We start from the raw sequence: 17,467 nt of genomic DNA on the forward strand, positions 1-17,467 counted from the left end.
GCCAAAGACTTAGGTGAAGATAAATTCATTGGAAAATCAACTCTATTTTTTAATTTGGAATTAATTAATTTTTATTCATATGAAGGGGAAAAAAATTGCATGTATTTCATATATATAGTTAAGAATATAATGATACTTCTCACCATACCCTTACTCTCTCTCCTCCTTCCTTTTTTTCTTCAAATTTTTAAAATGACATACTTTCAATTTACTTTATAATCACAAGCTTAAGCCTCCACTAAATAAGGAATTCAACAAGTAGTAAATAGAAAAACCACTGTCCCTCAGGAGTATCAACAAGGCTATGAGCAGAGCACCAAAAAAAAGTGTAACATTTATAACATTTTGAGATTTGATTATTGAAAATCAATCTTTTCACTCTATGCAGAGATAGAATTTCATATCAATAATGCCATTAGTTTCAAAAAATGCTTCCTATATTATTTAACAACAACAACAACAAAAAGCATAAAGTAAAAACACTCTGGAGGCAGTCAGTGAACATTTTGTGAGGCACGCAAGCTTTGCATTCGGAGAAGCCCAGAGTTCGAATCCTGACTGCGGCCTGATAGCTGTGGGTCCTTCACCAGTCAGTTCATCTCACCAAGCCTCACAGTCAGTGTCTCTACCGTGGGTATTGCACTTGTATGCAGCTCCTTCACAAACTATTTCAGATGAGCTGAGATTTGGAGAACGCTCACCATGGGAGTGAGTCAAGCTTCCAGGCTTTGCAAGGCATCTTTTTTGTTATTTCACTTAAATACAATGGCATAGCTCAGACTTGTTTTAAACAAACTTACCAGCTATTACACATTTTCGAATTAGAAAGTTAGGGGCCAAGAAGGAATATTGTTATCTGGTCTGTCTTTTCTTGTCTTGACACTGCTAATCACAAAATGGCAAAACCTGAAACTGTGACCTGAAGAGCTTTGTACTCTGGAAACTACTGAATCATGACGCAAGTCTTGCTAAGCTTCCTATCAATACATTAAAGCAGGGCAAGAACGTGAGCCTTTTCTGATAATCCTGCTGTGTATCCATTCCTGCCCTAATGACTCAGCCTCTTACTGTCACACACACACACACACACACACAATTCCGTGAAGACCGGGAAAGCTGAAACTTAGAAGCAAGTTTTTGGAGGGAGATAAAGTGATTACTTAAACATGGAAAAGGGATAAAATTTAAGGTGATTTCAAATTACACAGTTCAATCTCAAGTTTGCTGAACTTGCCAAATCTCGATGGCATCACTTTTTTTTTTTTTTTTTTTGGACAGGCAGGGTTAGACAGGGTTAGACAGTGAGAGAGAGAGACAGAGAGAAAGGTCTTCCTTCTGTTGCTTCACCCCCCAAATGGCCGCTACGGCCGGCCGCTGTGCTGCGCCGATCTGAAGCCAGGAGCCAGGTGCTTCCTCCTGGTCTCTTATGCGGGTGCAGAGCCCAAGGACTTGGGCCATCCTGCACTGATAACATCACTTTTCAATGACTGTAAAAAAACCACAGCTTTAAGCTCTTAGAAAAATATGAATACACTCACCCAGAAATAGGATGGACTACGATTGCCCGTGGGTTATTTAAATGCTCAACTATTGTGCGTCTCGATTTATCAGCTAGCCTCATGACACTGACACTCTTGTAAGAAGTATCTATCCAATAGAGATTCCTTGAAATCCAGTCAAAAGCCAGACTTTCAACATTTTCCACCCTATTAGCTGTAAGGATTTCTCTTCCTGTAAATTGAAATACAGATATGGTTAAACTCAGCATATTACATAAGACATACATTTTGCTACTACTGTATATTTTGTGTCAGAGTTAGAGCATATTTCAGTAATGTGGAATTCTTGGGGGAAAAAAAAACTATAAATCGTTGAGCAACAACATGAGATAAACCTAGAATCTATCCATTCCCCAAACTGTGGGTCTCAAAGAACAGATATGATACTGATAAATAGAACCAGGAGTGGTATGGGCTGGATTTACTCCCTTGTTTAACCTTCCAGAAAAAAAATTTCTCATTTCAGAACATCTGAAGCAGAGATACCTGAGTTCACCTACTACCACCCCCAGGCAGCTCCGATAAGCTGACACTGCCAGGTACTGCCAGGGGGTAGCCCTGAGGTATTACCGCCCAACTGTATTTCTCAGCCACAAAGTTGCCAAGTTCAGAAAAGACCAGAAAGGAAATCAGAACTGGATACAGGAGAAAGGAGACCACTTTCCTCTTTGCGAATTTTTATGCCTTTTCCCTTCTTTTTTTCCATTAAAGAAAATATGAAGCAGCATAAACCATCATACTTCTTCCTTTGGTGACAGGGAAAAAATATCCTGTTTTTTCCCATTCTTCATCCATGCACTTATTCATCAAACTGTAAAAAGAAAGTGCTCTGTGTGCTAGATAAGGTATAAGATATTTAGGAAACCTGATACTGCTAATGGCTTTAATAATGACGGCTTATAGCAACGGAGCACTTCCTATGAGTCAGGAACCCGACCATGAACTTGACATGGATTCATGCATCCTCCCAGCCACTCAGTTACACAGGTGTCATTATCGTCCCTAGAGAAGTGAAGCAACTGGAAAGAAAGGCGTGCATCTCCCTGAAGGAAATTTATAATGAGGCAGTGAAAGAGGAGAAGGCAATTGGGCGAAGAGGTAAAAATAAAGGAAGGAGTCATGGATGCTGTGAGGCAGGGGTGCACAGGGTGGAAGGAGAGCCCAGCTGCCTCCTATGGGAGCATCCGGCAAGGTGGATGTGTGGAGAGGTTTCTCAAAGGAAGCAGGAAACAGGGCTGCAGGAGAGCCGAGACTTGCCAGTGAGAATGCCACACGTGATCTGGGCATGGCTGTAGATTCATGAGTCAGCAGCAGAGGCTGAAAGAGAGGGAGAAGTTCTCCATGATCACAAGCTTGTGGGGAGGGACCCCGGAGGAAGCAGCCATGCCCTTCCTCTAAGGCAAGGAAGGCTGTGAGAAGGGGTGAAGGTGTCCACTTGGACATTCGGGTTGTGAGGTGGTTATGGGATATCCACGTGAGGTCTCCAAAAGGCATTTGGTCCTATGAGTCTGAAGCTCAGGGAGAAACCTTGGATAGAGAAACCATGACAAGGGAGAGACCTTGTCATTTTCTATGGGAAGGCTTTCCCGGGTAGGAGAGAAAACACTCCATGAAAGCCCTGTCTCGAGTCTCCACACACCGACCCATAGTTGCTATAGATGATAATCAAGATGAAATGATGCAGAAAAAGAAGAGAGAAGGACCATTGTGGATCTGCAGAGAACATAGTTATTGATAAGGCAAAGGAGAAAAGACCTCCAAGGAACACTAGAAAGAACCATTACAAAACAGAAGGAAACCCAGTAGTGTGTTGTCATGTCCAGGAAACCCAGTAGTGTGTTTACGAGATGATGGCCAAGGTGCCAAAGAGAAGGACTAAGAAGCATGATTCAGTTTAGCAACAAGGAGACTGGGGCTGGGAGGGTCTCCAGAGACCTGGTGGGCAGATGTGGTAGCAGTGAGGAATCAGCAAAGTATGAAGACGGGACAGGAATGTGCAGACCAAGCTTTCAAAAGCTTGTCCATGAAACAAATGAGAGAGAGAGAGAGAGCAGTAACTAGAAAGGATCAGCAAAATGAAGAAGTTTAAAAGGAGAAATAAGGGGCCTGCCACAACAGGACAGCCAGCACAGAACAACGGCAAAAGGAAGTCAGAAGATAAGAACTGTGCACCAGGCCCACAGATTTGGGTCCCATCTGAAACAGGGGATAGAGGTCTCCAGACAGGAAGACAGTTATAGGTGATTTGCTGTTGTGGACAGGTACTTCATAGATCTCTTAGGGCATCTGGAGAAAATATGTGATAATATCCAAAAAATGCAAAATACTTTTTAACTTTAGAAAAAAAAATGGTTCAAGAGGAGCAGGTGTTTTGTGCAGCAGCTAAGATGTTAACGTGCATCCTAGGAGGCAGCAGATAATGGCTCAAGTACTTAAGGCCCTGTCATCCATGTGGGAAACCTGGATGGAATTCCAGGCTCCTGGCTTAGGCCTGGCCCACCCTCTGGCTCTTGTGAGTGAACCAGCAGATGGATGAACTCTCTGTCTTTCAATCTCTCTCTGTCTCTCTGCCTTTCAAGTAACAAATGAAAACAAATAAAAACTTTTTTTCAAAAATTATTCAAGAAATACCATCCCAAACTGCTACTTGGCTTAATAGTGATGAACTCATGATTGTATTAATAATGCAAACATCTAGTATTAATTTAAACAAAAATTGGAATCTAGCACTTCAAGGAGGAGACAATTTGGGCAGAAGGATATAAGAGAGCCGAATCCTCATTTACAATAAGGAATCAAATGTCTAACAATAAATAAAGAAACAGTCGTCCTCAGATAAGCAAAATGAAGCAATTAAAAACATGGAGGGGCCAGCGCTGTGGCATAGCGGGTAAAGCCACCACTTGCAGTGCCGGCATGCCATATGGATGCCAGTTTGAATCCTGGCTGCTCCACTTCTGATCCAGCTCTCTGCTATGGCCTGGGAAAGCAGTAGAAGATGGCCCAAGTCCTTGGGCCCCTGCACCTGTGTGGGAGACCCAGAAGAAGCTCCTGGCTCCTGGCTTCAGATTGGCACAGCTCCAGCCATTGTGGCCAACTGGGGAGTGGACCATTGAATGGAAGACCTCTCTTTCTCTTTCTCTCTCTCTCTCTCTCTCTCTCTGCCTGCTTCTCTTTCTCTTTCAGTATAACTCTTTCAAATAAATAAATAAATCTTTAAAAAAAAAACATGGAAAGAAGTAAGAGGAGAAATAGTGCAGAAGGGTAAGAATTACCTCTGGAGAGCACATCTGGGTCACAGCAGGGTAGAACAGGGTTGTTCATTGAAAAATGAAAATGAAAGCTAACATTTATCAAATTATTTATCATTTTCCAGGCATCATTCTGGATATGATGCATGTCTTGACCTAAAATCCTCTCTCAACAACCCTAGAGCCATGTAATACCTGTATTATTATTCCTATTTTACAAATTAGAAAATTGATGCGTAATGAAATTGAGTAACTTGCCTAAGATCCCACAGCTAGAAAATGTGGGAAGCCAGGATTCAAAACCAGCACTCCAGCTCCTAAGCTAGGTTTCTTAGTTGCTATATTTTATTGGGTACGAATTTTTATCAGTTACAGGTATCAACCCATTATAGGAATATAAGCTCAGTCTACTGGGTCATGTCATTATCCAATGAAGCACCCACAGTAACTTGTGACTGATTGCATTTTTCTCTTTCTTTGATGGTTATTTTAACAGAATTTCAGTCAATTAAACACTTACAGCATATCCAAACTGACATATAATTAATCTCTTTTTTAAAAAAATTATTATCTAAATCCAGTAAAGGAAGGTCATTCCATAGGCTTCATTTGGCTGCTTGGCTATGAAGAACAACTTCTAGTCAATCAGTCTCTTAATATATACTAAACTGATCTTCTGTATATAAAGAGAATTGAAAATGAATCATGATGTGATTGGAAGGGGAGAGGGAGCGGGAAAGGGGAGGGTTGTGGGTGGGAGGGAAGTTTTGGGAGGGGGAAGCCATTGTAACCCATAAGCTGTACTTTGGAAATTTATATTCATTAAATAAAAGTTTAATAAAAAAAAATAATGTTCATATACTTGACATTGCTTTTATGTTAACAATTCTCTTGTTAAAATACACTCTCATTTATAATTTGTTTTAGGCTGCTAAAAGGTGACTACAAAGTGTTACTGAGACTATTAGTCATATTTTTGGAAACAAGTAATACATATGCATACACACACACACACAAAATGTACTTTCTCACCTGTGCCATCAATCTTTTGTTTATAAATCATGTCTCTTGATGTATCTGAATAAAAGATAGTGCTCTCCTGGGCATCAAAATCAATCCCAAGAAAAAAAGAGGGACTCCCTGTTAGGGGAACCATGACGTCTTCCTGGGTAGAGATGCTGAACGGAATTCCACGAATAGCCGATTCCGATGAAAAGATCAGGAAATTCTTCACAGCTGTGGGAGGAGGGACAGGGCACAGTCAACGCATGGTCCTTGCCCCCATGAATTCCACAGAAATTACCTCTCCTCCCATCAAGGAATTCTTAAATGAATATAAAAAATTGTGGAAACAAGAGAGGAAAATTAAATAAAGGGAATAAATTATTTAGAAAGAAATAAAAATGTGAAAGAAAGAAAAGGGGAGGAATGAAGGTCATAGGTAGGAGGGAGCAATGTTTAAAATCAAAGAAAGTGAGATGAGAAATCAGGACATCAAAAAGACATGAAGGTCATATACCTAAGACAGACATAAACGTTGCACAAAGGAACTGAAAAGTAAAATTGTTAGTTAATACAAGGGGTCTTCCAAATGCTCATGGAAATTTCATGCTACTGAAAAATCTATGAATGAAGTCTACATGTTTTTGCACCAAAATAATATTTTAATTCCATTTTCCACAAACGTTTTGATGTCTTTCATACACTACTGATATACTATATATAAACACACAGGATTTTTTAAATGAAGGTTATTTTTCATCTGAGTCTAGGATCACTTAAAAATTAACAAATTTGGGTGAGACAAAGAGAAATTACAAACTAAGCCAAAAGCAGCACCATCTGAGAGCAAGGACTTGCCAAAGGCATACAAAGGAGAGTTGCAAGAGTGAAAGAAAGAGAAACAAATCATGTAGGAGGATGTTTCATCGCCAGCTGAGGTCCAGGCAAGGGCCCGACTATGAGTAGATGGAGGAAGGAGGCGTGGAGGAAGAAAGGCAGCCTTCAGCATGTGAATGAAAGCAGCGGCACAGAGGCTGAGAGAAAATGAAGGTTTGAATGGAAAGGTGAAAAACTAGAGGAGGAACTGACCCGCACCATAGCCTGGGAGTGTGCCTTGGAACAGCGCTGAAGCCAGCAGGAATGAAGATGTGGCCACCGGGCTCCGCGGAGCTCAGTGCAGCTGGTAAGTCAACGAACGTGAGAGAACATTTCCAATCAAAGTTGAAGCTAACACTCTAATGTGGAAAAGGTACGTGCACTACAGCAAAGAACTCAAGATTACGTCATGTGGAATTTGAAGACCAAGGTTAATAAAAGGAGACGAATGACCGAGGAAACAAAGGATAAAGAGAGTCCAAGAAAATCGGAGAGGAGGGATTAGAAAAAGTCCCAAAGAAGAGAAATTTACGACTTTAAGCCCAGCCCTGTGTATAAAGAAAGCAGTGCTTACCAAGGAAGACACTCTATGGTCTTCAGCAAGCTTATTCACAGTGATTAAAAACCAGACAGGAAGCTGCCCAGTCCAAGAACAGTAGGAGTCTGGGTAGAGGTGTGCACACATGTGCCTGCCAGAAAGACAGTGCGACAGAGATTTCTTACCGAAACAGTGGCGCTCATCCCGATCCAGCTGGAAGCCAAATAAGCACTTGCAGCGGTAACCCAAGCCACCATTGTCTGTCCTGTGGCTCAGGAGACAGACCTGCTCGCAGCCCCCGTTGTTACTCTCACAAGGATTGCTAGCTGGAGGGGGAGAGAAATGCCTGGGTTAATTCACAATTGGGGACGTAGCATTACCCAGCACGTGTGAAGCCACTCTGAGCCCTGCAGGTGAAACAGAGGAAGGGTTTGCCACATGCTGGGCATGTGTACTACTGCCTTGCACATCGACATCTGTTTGCACGAAGCCTCCTCCCTTCATTGCTACCCTCCCATTTACTCTCAAACTGGTGGTGGCAAAAAAACAGGACTTGTACAAATGGGTAAGGTTAGAGGGTTTTGGTTTTACAATCATTAGGTCAAAGTCTGTCTTGAGCCCTCAGTTGATTGGAAAGAATCAAAAACAACACCAAAAGTTAGTGCAGCTTCTACCATCCATAAGATACTGTTAACTGTTAGTCACTCGACGTAACTAACAACCAGTAACTCTACGAAGAGGAAACAAGACTCCGAGAGGTTAGCCAGTTTATCCAAAATTATTTAGTGACTAAATGGCTAAAGAAGGATTCAATCCAGATCTGATTCCAAACCCTACATCTGCCCCCACAAACCAGCTGGCACTTCCAAAAGCCACCATCAGGGTGGTGACCTCTGAAAACTCACTGTACACAAGGCTGCCACAGCTAAAAATGCTGTATCTGCTCCTGAGTTTATTTCACAAATATCTTTGCAGGACGGTGACTCTGAAAGTAATTCATCCGAATGTATCAGTTCTGGTGGTTGGGTTTTTATTTTGGTTTTCAGAAAGTAACCTAATTAATTTATAGCTCATCTCCATCCCAAACAGACCCTCTCTTAACATGAGAGCTATAAAGCAAACGTGCTTTTCTCTAAATTATTGTTCACCAATGTTAAGCTTTCTACCTACACAATCCACTTTATAGTATTTCTTTCTTTTTGACAAGCAGAGTTAGACAATGAGAGAGAGAGAGACAGAAAGGTCTTCCTTTTTCCATTGGTTCACCCCCCAAGTGGCCGCTACGGTCAGCACGTTGCGGCCGGCGCACTGCGCCAATCCGAAGCCAGGAGCCAGGTGTTTCCTCCTGGTCTCCCATGTAGGTGCAGGGCCCAAGGATCTGGGCCATCTTCCACTGTACTCCCGGGCCACAGCAGAAAGCTGGATTGAAAGAGGAGCAACCGGGATAAAACCGGCGCCCCAACCGGGACTAGAACTCAGGGTGCCAGCACCACAGGCAGAGGATAATCTAGTGAGCCGTGGCGCTGGCCTTTATAGTATTTCTTTTCTTTCATCCAAACACAGAAGAGCTATATGCACACATGTCAAAGCTCAATTTAAAACCTTGAAACACAAACAAAACTATTGTAAAATACAACTAAACAGGATCAGAATCAAAATTTTTCTTTCATAAGTGACCATTCAGACAGACACCAAACCCAGTTGACCCATAAAGATCTCACGCAACCCAAAGAACAGGTGCCACATATACGACAGAGCAGAAAGAAAACAATGGCTCTGTCACCACTAAAATGAGCAGTTAGACATGCCATTTTCAGAGTCCTCAACTCTATCATAAAGGGGATGGGTTTGAAAAGGTTTGAAACAAGAGATTTCTCTGAGTAGAACCAGGAGAGATATTCTAAGTTTGGTCTCTTTGCTGCTGTACCACTAGCATGTAGACAGGACCTGGTACATTGTAGGTGCCGATTAAAATCAGTTAAATGAATTTATTAAATTCCCTCTAGATTTAGCATTTTAATTGTAAAATCCTGGTTTCTCCAGAATGCCTACTATGGGTAGAGCCCATTTCAGAGAGCTTGGCTCTCTAGAATCCCTTTACAGATGTAAGAAAACAATTCAAGCCTCATGAGATCCCTAATCGTCAACTCAATAGCTTTCAGAAAACCTTTCTATGAAGCCCAATACCAGGCTTGGTTACCATCGTTCTGGGGCTTACCATTGGGCTGCCTGAGTGCATGGTAAACAGTCACTCCATAGGGCCTCAGGGAAGACTGGTGGAACACTTGAGGGTTGGTCTCCATGAACTTGTTTGCCTTCATCACAGCCATCTTTGTCCAATCAGTGTAGAACACATGACCTTCAAACAAGCTTATTCCAAAGGGATGAGGAACTAGTGAGCCTCCACGCATGACTGTTTTCCTGTTACAGGAGATAATGCACATTATACAATGCTGTGTTTGTTTTGCTTTATTTTGATTAAAGATGTCACTAGTTCAAGTCAAATGTCTAAAGAGCTGAATACCTTATTTTTAAAAATGTAGACTGCATACAAAAGAAATGTTTTTAAGATTCCTTTTGATTTCTGTCAACACTTGATAGGTTTGTCATGTTGTATTTGGACAAAAACCCTGGAGATTTAAATTCCAGTCCCAGTCAATCCTCTAGCTTGTTTTAGATTTTGGAGGCAAATTACTGTTTTTTGTTTTTGTTTTTTGTTTGTTTGTTTTTTGGCTTGCTCTTCATTCCTTGACGGTTTCCCCACATATGAAAAGCTAACATGTGAAACAGTACTTTGAATTCCACAGGTGAGAGAGAGGGCAATCCGGTGGAAGATGCCACTGACCACTTGTCAGCAATCTGGGAGCAGGACAGTGAATGGCAGAGCTCAACGCACAGCAAACATCAGAAAGGCTCCTGATGTCACTGCATCAGGACAAAAAGCAGTGCTACCACCCTCATGCAACTGCCAACTGATGGCTCCTGCCCTGGAGGCACAGGTGCCACAGCTGCTTCACGGGAAAGAAAATAGAGCAAAAGGTGCCCCACAAGGGGAGGAAACCAATAGCACCGGCAGCCGTGATTATTAGAAGCACAATAAAGTTTGAAGAAAATATTTGAAGACACCAAAGATGGAAAGAGACTAAAGGAAAGAAAGCAGAAATCTATGATGGCAAGTTAGAGTACACTTTGAAACACTCAAGGACAGGGTACACTAAATGAGAGAATGGTTTTCTTTTCAGTAGGTAAATTCCAGGACCCAGAATGCCACCTGCTGGCAAAACAAGAGGCAATGTCTTTAAGACTACAGCTGTATTAGAAGCTTTAATAGTTCTTTGATGCTTCACCACGGGCAGCAAATGGCTCAAATCTTCCTGAAGCACCACTAATTTTTTAATCTGTTAAGTCTTACTTTGACCTTAGCATAAAATTATTGAAATTATATAGTGCAATGCTCAAATATCCCACTGAAATAGAAAAACACTGGGGCAATTTCTCAATTGTTTTTATATGACTTATCCAGGTTGACTGATTTCTTTCAATAAAATGTATAGTTTCAATATAGGAACTAGCTTCAATGATAGGAAATCATAGTATTAATATCCAATCACTTTATTTAACTAAGCAAAAATGTCCTAAACCTATGCAGCAAATTATACATCACTCTTACAAAATAGAGATGCATGAGAAAACAAGACTATAATATTCTTTTCATTGAGAAAATGGTAACATGTCATTGGGAAAAAGTAAATCAGTCAGCCTATATGCTGAATCCACAAGGAATAACTTTTCCAGGACTAAAATTTGAAAAACGTGTTTTACCCAATTATTGAAAATACCAAAAGGAAAGTATCTAAAGTAGTTAAACATTTAATTAATTTATAGTTAGTTCCATCTAAACTAAGATGAAGAGAAATGCATGTCATATTCAACACTGAAATATTTAAGTATTCCATGTAAAAATACGACTCCTCCTTGAAATTTGAAGTATGTAAGAGCAAAGTAAAATCCAATTAATTCTCACTGAACAATGTTAAATAATAAAAATATTTATTTATTGAAGGAAAGTTAAAAACTAAAAGGCAGAAGGATCTTGGACAACAAAGCATAGGGGACCCAGAGAAAGATACTCAGGATTGAATGAAAATAATGTGCTTTTATCTGGACTGGGGGAGAAGGTAGAAGAAACACCAATAAACACATGCTTAGGTCATATTCCCTGAGCATTGGTATGGAACACAAGAAAAAGCAGCACAATTCATCGTAAGGGTACTTGATGCAAATGCCAGCATGAAGGTCAGTAACGCTACCACCTCAACCAACCAAGTGATCTTTTAATTTTAGTCCCTTGGTGTCTCTTCCATCATGCATGTACTTTCCCCCAAACTCATGATGCCATAGAAAATACTGCTTACCTTTGAACTCCATCGTAAGTGACCGTCTCGATGTAATCATACCGGCAGTCCACCCAGTAAATGCGCTTTGATAGCATATCCAGTGTGATTCCAGCAGGCCACCCTAGCTTTGTCTTCACCAAGTCTTTACGGTTGCTGCCATCCATGAAAGCCCTTTCCAACTTAGGTTCCCCAGAAAGGCTCGCCCAATCAGAGAAAAATAAGTAGCTGCAAAAGGAAAACAAAAAGTGAGACTGCTATTTTACAAGTATACCTGGAAAGCATTTCAATAGTGTGTTTTAAGTGATGGAAATTTCCTACAGCTGATTAACAAACCAGGGGTTATAACGCAACACAGAAATCCATATATTTTTAAAACAGACACTAAGTGCCAATCAGGACAGTTAACAACTCCAAATAGTTGCTATTAAAATGAATTAATAGGGCAGCTTAAAATCACATTCATCCTCATAAGTTTCTCCTCTGTTCCTTGGCTCTTTCACATTTCTTTCATACCGTCAAGAAAGTTTATAAGTACATTTTTAAATGAGCTGACAAGCTATCTTCTTCCTCAATTCTCCATTCTGAGCCATAGCCCAGAGAACATTCCCACCATTTTCAAGGAGGGACAGAGATGAAAAGCCACCAGTCAGCACCACTAATGTAGCCTGAATGAGAAGACAGCTATCTATCTCCCATACCTCTTCTCAAGTGGGAAAATCAGGAAAATTTGCCTTTAACCCTGAAGAGATGAAAACATTACCGTGGGCTGACTCATACAGAACAGTCTGCAATCAGGTACTAGTATCTCAACCCTGAGTTATAACAAGAAAGTGCTAAAAGGAACCTCTCTTCTCCTCTTTAAAAACTTTTAGCTAATTCATCTTAGAGTGATCATCCTAATAATCATGAAACACAGGAATGCTTAGTTGTAACAATATTATCAGAGGAAGTCAGAAAGTAGAACTCAGTCTCTTAGCCATGCAAATGTGGCAAACATCAAGAATAAGGCTCATACTTCAAAAACATCACGTATTTAGTACACCAGTAGGCGTGTTTGGATTATTTATCTTCAAATGGAATTTTATGTAGTCAACTCCTTTAGAGCTGTGGTGAATAGAGACAAAATAAACATGGATTCTAGAACACGGAACATAGGAGAAATCACAATTAATTTTCACTTAATCTAATGGCTGGTCAATGTTTAGGGGGATAAATGAAATTCTAAGACTACAGAAATCAGCAAGCTTTCACATCACTTACCCAACAGTTGGGTCTAGGGCAATTCCTCTAGGATGCCCCAAGTCCTCAGTTATGAGGGTAAACCGCTGACTTCCGTCCAAATTTACCACATCTATGCGGTTGACCTTGGTCTCCACCAGATACAGTTTATTATTAACCCAGTCCACAGCCAGATTCTCTGGAGCATCAACAGAAACATTGAGAACTTCTTGGATATTTAAACCATTAATGTCAATTGAAAAAACCTGGAAAAAAAAATCAGTGTACTTTCTAAGTATTACTAAAATGCAGACAGTTTTCTTTCTTTTTCAATTCTTATTTTTTTAAGATTTATTTATTTATTTGAAAGGCAGAGTTACAGAGAGGCAGAAGCAGAGAGAGATCTTCAATCTGCTGGTTTAATCCCCAGATGGCAGCAACGGCTGGAGCAGAGCCAATCCGAAGCCAGGAGCCAGGAGCTTCTTCCGGATCTCCCATGTGGGTGCAGGGGCCCAAGGACTTGGGCCATCTTCTACCACTTTCCCAGGCCATAGCAGAGAGCTGGATTGGAAGTGGAGCAGCCAGGACTCAAACCAATACCCATATGGGATACTGGCACTGCAGGTGTAGGCTTTACTTGCTAAGCCACAGCACCGGCCCCTAGTTTGTATGTTTTATATGAATTAATACTCTGGGCCTTTAGAAAAATCCATTGGAAGCTTGTTATTTATCTTGAGTTACTGGGAAGAAATTAGTTTCTTTAAAAGCATAAGGCATAACTGAGGAAAACCTGAGTGTTGTGTTTGTGTTTTTGGTCTTTCTTTCTAAAGCTGCATTTCCCATTTTAGCAGTTATGGAAAATTTAATTAAGATTGGACTTTTGTGTTTTGTTTTTGGTGTAATCATATCAGAATTGCTGAAAACCCAAATTCTCAATTTTTAGAAAGTTTACAGAAGTTCTTACTTAAATGATTAGAAATTTATGAAGGAAATGTAAAGAGAATTTTTAAAAATAAAATCTCATAACTCTTTAAAAGCCTCTAAAACTTATGTTTTAAAAATCCCCATTGCAATACTTACAGATGAAATTAAATCCATCATACTTTCCAAATAAGACAGTATAGTGAAACAAAATACTGTCAATATTTGTTACCCAGTCCTCAATTACAGTTCCATTTAGAAGATGTAGGTAAAAATCCGATTTTTATCATCCAGGAAAGCAGAGTATTTTTTACATTTTAAATTATCAAGTTTCAAAAATTACTACCAAATATCTATCCAGTTTTGAAAGAATGTCTACTATTTCTTTTAATTAGGCTTTTGGACTCCTTTTCGAATAAAATTAAAAGTTGCTCAAGGCTAATCCATATAATAGACTGCTTTGTTTAATAGGTCACATGTAATAGTATAGCATGGAAAAGGTGCTGATTAACATAAAATATCTCAAGGGCCTTTTTTGTTAGAAAACAAAGCAACTTTCCCTCTCTACTCCCCCCAAAAATGAAAAGCTATCAACACTTTGTGCTTGGAGTTCTATTCAACTCCCAAACTATGCCTCTGAAATTTCTGTTTACCTTATCTTGCACGGTGTCTGTCCAAAAGACTCTGCGTAGGCGATAGTGAAAATCCACACCCACGGCCACTCCACGATTTTGGGACTGTACTAGGATCTGGAGGCTCCTTCCATGAATGTCACCCATTAGCACATCCCGACCATTGGAGAAGATGATGGAGGCCTCATCAACTAAACGTGGAGAAGGAAGGCGTTACCATTCTTTTAGGTGAGCAAAGGCAGGGCAGAAGACACAACTGGTGTGCTTTTGGCTTTTCCAAATGTTTCCTTCTGGTAGCTTAGTTGATTTTACAATACATCTCTAAGGCAGACAGAGACAGCTCTCATTCTACCCCTTGTATAGAAGGGCAAATGGAGGCACAAAAATGCTTAATGAATTCCCCAAGTCAGTAAATTAGCAACAGTGTAGCAAGAACTCAAGTATCCTGACTGCAAGTGCAATGCATTTTCAACACAGAGGAGAATTTATCAGGTATTCTCAGGAATCCCTTATGATGCGGGTACTTTACCTCCACGTGCAATAACACATTGTGTTAAACATGGAGCACATTTTAAAGATTTCCAGGAAACTACTCCATGAAAAACATGTCAACAGTGGCTCTAGATCTGTTCCATCCATATGTGCACTCAAAAGGATGCAAGAGAACATAGGAATAAGGTTACTTGTAATCTTATTTGCAATGGAAAGGATAATAATAGATCCATCAATAGGGGACTAGTTAAATAAATCATGTACACACAAAAGCACGTTGGATTAGCATTTTTCCCTGTGACTTTTCTTTACATTGCATAAGTTTTAATCCAAATTTAGTCTAGAACACTTCTAAATTTTGCATGAATGACATCAAAAATGTTTCTAGATAACTGTTATCCACATTTGAGGTAATTAAATTGAATAAGAATCTAAATGTCAGATTCATTTAAATACAGGCACAAAACTTATTCCACAATTGGACCTGACATAATAGCCTGGGCCAATAAAGAAACTAATAAAAAAGATATTTATAATGATCATTAATCCAGAAACTGATCCTTAACAGACAAAGTATGAAAGGAATGTTGATCCATTCTTCCTAGCAACAGGGGACACCTCTGGTGTGTGGTGCAAAAACCTCACCACCAGCACAAACGCTAAATTTCTTTTGTCATTGACAATGGAAGGAAGACAGCAGAAGCTTATCCTTCAGGGATCCAAGGGTCCATGATTCACTTACAGGAATCATTAGCTTTGCAGTACTGCTCACGCTCCAAGATATAGCCTTCTTCACAGAGGCAACGGTGATGTCCAAATTGGTATTCACACTTCTGGTCACAAATTCCCCATATCTGGCAGTCATCAAAATCTGCCACAGGGAAAACAAACATTTGTAATCACGTTTACCAGCATTCCGCTCGCGCGCTCGCTCTCTCTCTCTCCCTCTCTCTCTCTCTTTCTCTCTGAGAGAGAGAGAAACGTTGATTTCTTGAGCACTCTGACAAAGATCCTGGGCAAACATGCCCGGAAGTGTGGTGAGGTGCCTGTTTCATCAAGTACCCTCTCAAGGGAGGCACAGGTTCCAGGCATACAATAAAACATAGGAATTTAGAGCAGGCATCTTCGTCACAGAGAAAACCAAAAAGCATTCAAGTAGTTCATAAAAATATACATGAAGGGGACAGGCATTTAGCCTGGTGGTTAAGATGCCCACATCCCACATTGGAGTGCCTAGGTTCAATTCCTGGCTCTGGCTCCTGACTCCCGCTTCCTGCTAATGTGCACCCTAGGAGCTGGCAGCTCAAGTAGCTGGAATCTTGCCACTCATATAGGACACCCAGGCTGAGTTTCTGTCTCCTGGCTTCAGCCCAACCCAGTTTGGGTAGTTTTGGGCATTTGGGGAGTGAACAATAGATGGAAGATCTCTCTCAAATAAATAAAAAATTATTAAAGATACAAATTTGTAATTGCAACAAAGCATTTGAAAAGGTCTATTTTCCCAGTTATCTTTCCTTTGATGTCAAAAAATCATAACCAAAACTAAATTAGCATTATTTTCAAAACATGGGCTCCTTGCTTTGGCCTGTTCCAACCACAGTTGATGTAGGCATTTGGGGAGTGATTCAATGGCAAGAAGAGCTCTCTCTCTCTGCCTCTTTCTGTGTGTCTCTGTTTTGTAAAACTAAAATGAAAATAAATTTAAAAGAAATTTTCCTACAGGGGCCGGTGCTGTGGCGAAGCACATAATGCTGCTGCTTGCAGTGCTAGCATCCCACATGGGTTCCAGTTCAAGACCAGGCTGCTCCATTTCTGATCCAGCTCCCCGCTATGGCTTGGACAAGCAGTAGATGGCCCAAGTGCTTGGTCCCCTGAACCTTAATGGGAAACTCAGAAGAAGCTCCTGGCTCCTGGCTTCAGATTGGCTCAGCTCTGGCCACTGTGGCCATTTGGGGAGTGAAGCAGTGGATGGACGACCTCTCTCTCTCTCTTTCTCTCTTTCTCTCTCTCTCTCTCTCTCTGCCTCTGCCTCTCTGTAGCTCTGCCTTTCAAATAAATAAATACATATAAAAAATAAATTGTCCTACAAATATCTTTTGTAAAAAAAAAAGTCTTCTATTTACTAACTTATTATTCATTTAATAAGTATTTATTTATTTTAAAGATTTATTTGTTTTACTTGAAAGTCAGAGTTTAGAGATGCAGAGGCAGAGAAAGATGTTCTTCCATCCGCTGGTTCACTCCCCAGTTGGCCACAAAGGCCAGAGATGCACCAATCTGAAGCCAGGAGCCAGGAGGTTCTTCTAGGTCTCCCACGTGGGTGCAGGGGCCCAAGGACTGGGCCATCTTCTACTGCTTTCCCAGGCTACAGCAGAGAGCTGGATCGGAAGTGGAGCAGCCAGGACTCAAACTGGCGCCCATATGAGATGCCGGCACCACAGGTGGCAGCTTTACCCTCTATGCCACGGCACCGGCCCCAGTAAGTTTTTATTTATTAAGCCCCTTACATGATAGAGCTCTGTTCGTTGCCATAGAAACCCCTGTTCTACTGTGTACAAAAACAGTTTTGGTATAACTGACA

General features: G+C 40.7%; 1 protein-coding gene across 1 annotated transcript in view; it reads right to left on the reverse strand.

Moving 5' to 3' along the window:
* The window catches only part of LRP2 (LDL receptor related protein 2), a 195,170-nt gene that overhangs the window by 135,394 nt on the left and 42,309 nt on the right, over positions 1–17,467 (reverse strand). The window contains exons 10-17 of the mRNA XM_062196314.1: positions 15,629–15,757; positions 14,416–14,585; positions 12,884–13,107; positions 11,642–11,848; positions 9,445–9,647; positions 7,412–7,552; positions 5,843–6,046; positions 1,539–1,731 (exon numbers count right to left, since the gene is read on the reverse strand). Of these exons, the coding sequence (XP_062052298.1) occupies positions 1,539–1,731; positions 5,843–6,046; positions 7,412–7,552; positions 9,445–9,647; positions 11,642–11,848; positions 12,884–13,107; positions 14,416–14,585; positions 15,629–15,757 (1,471 nt within the window). The remainder of the gene's footprint in view (positions 1–1,538; positions 1,732–5,842; positions 6,047–7,411; positions 7,553–9,444; positions 9,648–11,641; positions 11,849–12,883; positions 13,108–14,415; positions 14,586–15,628; positions 15,758–17,467) is intronic.

The sequence above is a fragment of the Lepus europaeus genome, chromosome 1 (genome assembly GCF_033115175.1).
Source record: "Lepus europaeus isolate LE1 chromosome 1, mLepTim1.pri, whole genome shotgun sequence".
Taxonomy (NCBI): Eukaryota; Metazoa; Chordata; class Mammalia; order Lagomorpha; family Leporidae; genus Lepus; species Lepus europaeus.